This window comes from Elephantulus edwardii, unplaced genomic scaffold (assembly GCF_000299155.1).
Source record: "Elephantulus edwardii isolate Elephantulus edwardi_28Jun2011 unplaced genomic scaffold, EleEdw1.0 scaffold00026, whole genome shotgun sequence".
NCBI lineage: Eukaryota > Metazoa > Chordata > Mammalia > Macroscelidea > Macroscelididae > Elephantulus > Elephantulus edwardii.
In genome coordinates this window covers 2,848,220-2,852,679 of record NW_006399776.1, presented here as the reverse complement: position 1 = coordinate 2,852,679, position 4,460 = coordinate 2,848,220, and the positions used below count along the sequence as shown (strand labels likewise).

Sequence of the window (4,460 nt, the reverse complement as noted above, 5' to 3'; positions counted from 1 at the left end):
GACGCATCCCTGGCGCACACCCTTCCCAGTTTTGAACCGTGCGGTATTACCTTGCTCTGTTCTAATGACTGCCTCTTGGTCCAAGTATAGGTTTCGCATTAGCATGATTAAATGTTCTGGGATTCCCATTCTCAGAGTCAGCCACAGTTTGTTATGATCCACAGAGTCAAACACCTTTGCATAATCAATGAAACACAGATTAGGCCTCTAGAGAGGCCTAAATGGTTCCAGTGTACACCCACCAACCATAAAAAGCCCCTGCCTAGGAAAGTTTAACAAGACCATATAAACAAAGGATACAGAAGCAGTCAGTTTTAGTTTTTCAATCATGAGTAAAAAATTTACTTTGAGTACATGGATAACATTCAAACTCATTCCCTCTAGTAACAGTGCCCATTACATCCATGTATGTTTCTTTTAGCTTGTTAACAGTTGTCATTGCTTGCTTAGGGAGTCTACAAGCTAGATTGTCTAAAATCCTCAAGGTACCTTGTCCTGGAAGTAGCGTCATTTCTCAGGATGTGACACTGATCTTACCTAATGTTAAAGAAGCTAATCCTCTACAACTTCTGGACACAGCTGTGGAGTCTCAGCACTATGCTTAACCTTTAGGGATTGAAATACAGCAGCAATGAAAATCAAACCTCAACCTAGAGTAGCTCTCTTACTTGCCACCACGGACTCAAGTGGTTAACAATAAGAAAGCAGACAGTTGCGTACTACTTAGTTTGTGGCTGCATCATTTCCTTCTATCACTACCCAGAAGATCAAGAGCCCTTTGACAGCTTTAGCTTCCTCTGTTCTTTTCCTCAAACTCCAGGATGAGACCTTTAATGTGGGACAGTTTCTGATGGAGGTATTCGCAGCGACGTTTTTCTTCCCTATAACCTGGGTACCGCTGCAGAGAAGAAAAATCCATGTCAATAAGTCTTCATCTCTGCCTTCTTACTACTAGCCCCAGATCTCATCTTACCTTCCTGAACTTTTTATATTCCTTGACTATTTTATCTTCCAGCATCTGAAATGAAGAAAATGGTAGGACTGAGTTTAAATACTGAGGAAATAAGCTTCATTTCACTAAAGAGAAGTAACCACCCCTGCTTAGTCTCTACTATATGACAAATTTTTCTCTTGAATCTCTTTGGTTGTCACTTTGCTTAACTGAGAGAACAATTACAGTTACCCACTGCTGTCTAGCTGATTGTAATTCACACATATTCTACAGGACAGCAGAGCTGCCATTGGAGTTTCTGATAATAAATATGGGAGCAAATTGCCCATCCTTACAAAGCAGCTGATGGGTTGAATTACTAACCTTTCATTCTGATAATTAACCAGGGCTACTCTCTTGTGAGCAGTTAATGACCAACAGGGAAGGGACTGGTGGTTGGGGGACAGAATTCTCCAATTCCAAGGGTGGGGGAGGGGGACCTAGGTTCAATTCCCAGTTAGAGAACCTCACATAGACATTGCCCATCTGTCAGTGGAGGTTTATATGTTGCTATGATGCTGGAATAAAACAGACTAGGAAGAAAAATCTGGAAATACTTCTGAACAGAAAACAATCCAGCTCCATTGTACATGGTTCAAAAGAATTTGGGGCAACAGCAAGGAAGACCAATAGACTTGTAAAGCCATTATGGTCTGTTCCTTACCTTATGTTCGGGGCTTCCTCGCTCAACTCTCTTGATCTCTGCTCCCAATTCTATGAACCTTTGGCTTGCAGCACCAACACGGGCATGTAGGATACGGTATTCAGCATAATCTGTCTCGAAGTCCTGCTCATAGGCATGTTGCTGCTCTGCATTATGGATGGCCCTGTATTGCCTGCTGGGGCAAAGAATTACCTTCAATCTCACTCTTTCCAAGAGCCTCAAGTCTCCAAGATGTTTTCATGTAAGGAGAGTGATAGGATATAGTTTACACAAGACTTGACATTGGAAATGGCAGGGGACTCACAGAAGGTAGTCTGGTACCTCTTCAGGGCTTGGAGATTCAGAATCTAGGAAAGAAGCAAAAGACACTAAAGTGATTGTGGGTCTTTGTTTTTGGTTGGTTTTTTTTTTTTCTCTCTGACAGTTTGTCTTATAAACTTTCACCTGTTTGAACTGAGGGGCTGTCCTCCAGCCTAGAGTCCATGCCTTCATCTTGTTCCCAGTCATCTTGGTCTTGTAGGTCTTGACTGGGCAGCTCTTGAAGAGGACTAGCAACTAAGGGCAGAGCTCTGAGCCTCTTTTCTTCTTGTTCTGTAGTAGCTGCAGATGCTGGTCTTTTTTGCTGGGAAAAAGAATTGTGTCACACAGTAAGCTAGTATCCTATTTTGCCCTTCTCCCACTTAAAAAAAAATGTGCTTTGTGAACTTCAAAATGAGGGCTCCTAATTTTTTAATTGCAACTTGACTGGGCAAAGTTTTCAGTGAAAAGTCCTTATTTTTTTTTTTTTTTAAGTCATTGGGTTTTTTTAAAATTTTTTTTTATTTTGTTATTTTTGTGTGCGTGTACCGTCAAATCAGATCTGACTGGTACTGGAGGAGATTGTCCCTCCTTCCCCGGCAGAGCATCTGGTGGATTCGAACCGTGCGCCTCTGGGATTGTAGTTGCAGCTCCTTGCCACTAGGCCACCAGAGCTCCCCTGAAAAGTCCTTATTACAGCTCACCTTGTCTAGATGTTTCTGGCTGGCAGAGGAAAGCAGTCTCTGATCATGCTCTCTCTCTGAAAGATGAGTCTGGTTCCTTGGGTTTGCAAAGAGGGAATGAGAAAAGATCTGAGTAGGAGGTGGGGCTAAATATCTCATTACAGCATTTTAGGGTGGAGATTAGAAAGGAAGAAAATACTGGGGCTTCTTGGGTTACCCAACCCTGCCCCAAGTACCTCACTTCCCACTGTGCCATGTGTTCCCTTGAGGATCCTGGGAGTGACTGTCTTTGGTTACTTGCCAGTGCATCTGGCACCTGGCGGGGAAAGTGGTAGGAGCACTTGGCTTCCTGGGAATCAGGCGTTGCCCCACCTTATCCCCAAGTCCCTGTAGTTCCTAGCCTTACCTCTTCCAGTGCCATCTGTGGCTGTGACATTGTGTCTCCTTCAGAATCTTCTTCAGTATCCTGCCAACTCTCTGGGTCTCTTGCTGCTTCGGTCAGGATATGTTCCTGAACTAAGGATGGGGCTGGGATAGAATCCATGGCTGCCCAAATTGTGAGGCGTTCTCTGAGTGGGCCCAGGCAGTAGAGGCGGTTAGGTCTAGATCTGGACAAGGATTTTAGGGGATGAGAGCGAAACCAGAAATGGGAGGATGGAGAATTTTCAAACCCTTCTCTGGCCCCTACTCACCCCAAACAAAACCCCATTTTTTGCTACCTGTTCGCACTCACCTGCTCAATCTTTGGCATACAAGATCCAAGCCACCACCAGGACCTCCCTGTCCACACTGAGACACTACGAAGGAGAAGAGGCAGGACCAGCCAGGACCTGGGAGCCTCAGGTACTGGGGGTGGAAGGAGACCATAAGCCACATGAAGCCAGTCCCTCCCCCTCCTGCCACTGTCACTTTTCTCATAACTAGTCCAGAAAAGATGGGTCCCCCAGGGACTCATTAGCACACCAGGTGCAGCTGTGCTTGAGTTCCCCAGGAGGCCAAGACAGGCTTCTCAACCAAAGCCCTCTGGGACCATAACCCCAGAAGCCCCCTCCACTGGGGGCTCAGTTCTCAGAACTTCCCCAAACCATGACTGTTGATAATAGCTCTGGCCCTGACTTCAGTAGAATCATTGCGGGCATCACCCTGGGAAGGTGTCTACTGAGTCCACCGCAAGCCTCCATCTGCAGCTCCCCGACATCCCTGGGATCCGCACTTACCCCACGACTACCCTGGAAGGCGATCACCGGCCGAACCTGCGGGGAGAGCCCGGACACGAGTTGAGCTCAAGTGAAGCGTGGTCCCCAGGATTAGACGTTGGGGATGCTGGAGCACTTGCCTCTCAGGCTTTGCTTAGTGGAGGCTAACTCCCCTCCCCAGGTTTCTTCGTTAGGGCCGCCGGCAGGCGTCCGAGGTACCTCGGAAAAAGGGCTCGGGAGAAGGAGCTGGGGTGGGCCGCACCTGTTGCCGCTGACACTCTTGCAGTGCCCGAAGTGCCGCGTCGTTGAGCCTGAGCAACAGGAGGCTGGTCCGCGGAGCCGGGGAAAAGCAGAGTGGGAGCTTCCCACTCAGAGGTTCCTGGGGTCCCGCCATGGCAAAATTGAGTGCAAGGCGAACCAGAACAAACCCGAGAGCCACGGCCACCACCTCTGCTTTGTAGGGTTTACCCGGCACTCCTGCAGCCCAGGTCCGGCCCGCCCCGCCTGGCCCCGCCCCTGCCAGGACCTCCCCAGAGGTTCTCAGGCGCGTGGGCGGTGCCCCGCATTCCCGGGGGCCACCCCCTCAACCCCTGCCCTCTCTTAACGATTTAGAGGGGACTGCTTTGGAC

At 48.1% G+C, this 4,460-nt stretch overlaps 1 protein-coding gene across 1 annotated transcript; it reads right to left on the bottom strand.

The window, feature by feature from the left end:
- Positions 1-787: 787 nt before the first annotated feature.
- ELL3 (elongation factor RNA polymerase II-like 3) lies at positions 788-4,225 on the bottom strand. Its single transcript, XM_006882959.1, has 11 exons — positions 4,094-4,225; positions 3,853-3,888; positions 3,369-3,481; positions 3,042-3,243; positions 2,872-2,951; positions 2,657-2,732; positions 2,100-2,277; positions 1,960-2,002; positions 1,656-1,827; positions 974-1,018; positions 788-898 (listed from the first exon to the last, which is right to left on the bottom strand). The coding sequence occupies exons 1-11, from the start codon at positions 4,223-4,225 to the stop codon at positions 788-790; spliced, it is 1,188 nt and encodes a 395-aa protein (XP_006883021.1).
- Positions 4,226-4,460: the final 235 nt, after the last annotated feature.

Coding starts and splice junctions, on each gene's coding strand:
- ELL3 (XM_006882959.1), bottom strand. CDS start 4,225: ATGGCGGGACCCCAGGAACCTCTGAGTGGGAAGCTCCCACTCTGCTTT. Junction 3,244..3,368: donor GTATGCCAAAGATTGAGCAG/GTGAGTGCGAAC, acceptor ATCCTTGTCCAG/ATCTAGACCTAACCGCCTCT. Junction 1,019..1,655: donor GAGGAAGCCCCGAACATAAG/GTAAGGAACAGA, acceptor TCTTCATTTCAG/ATGCTGGAAGATAAAATAGT.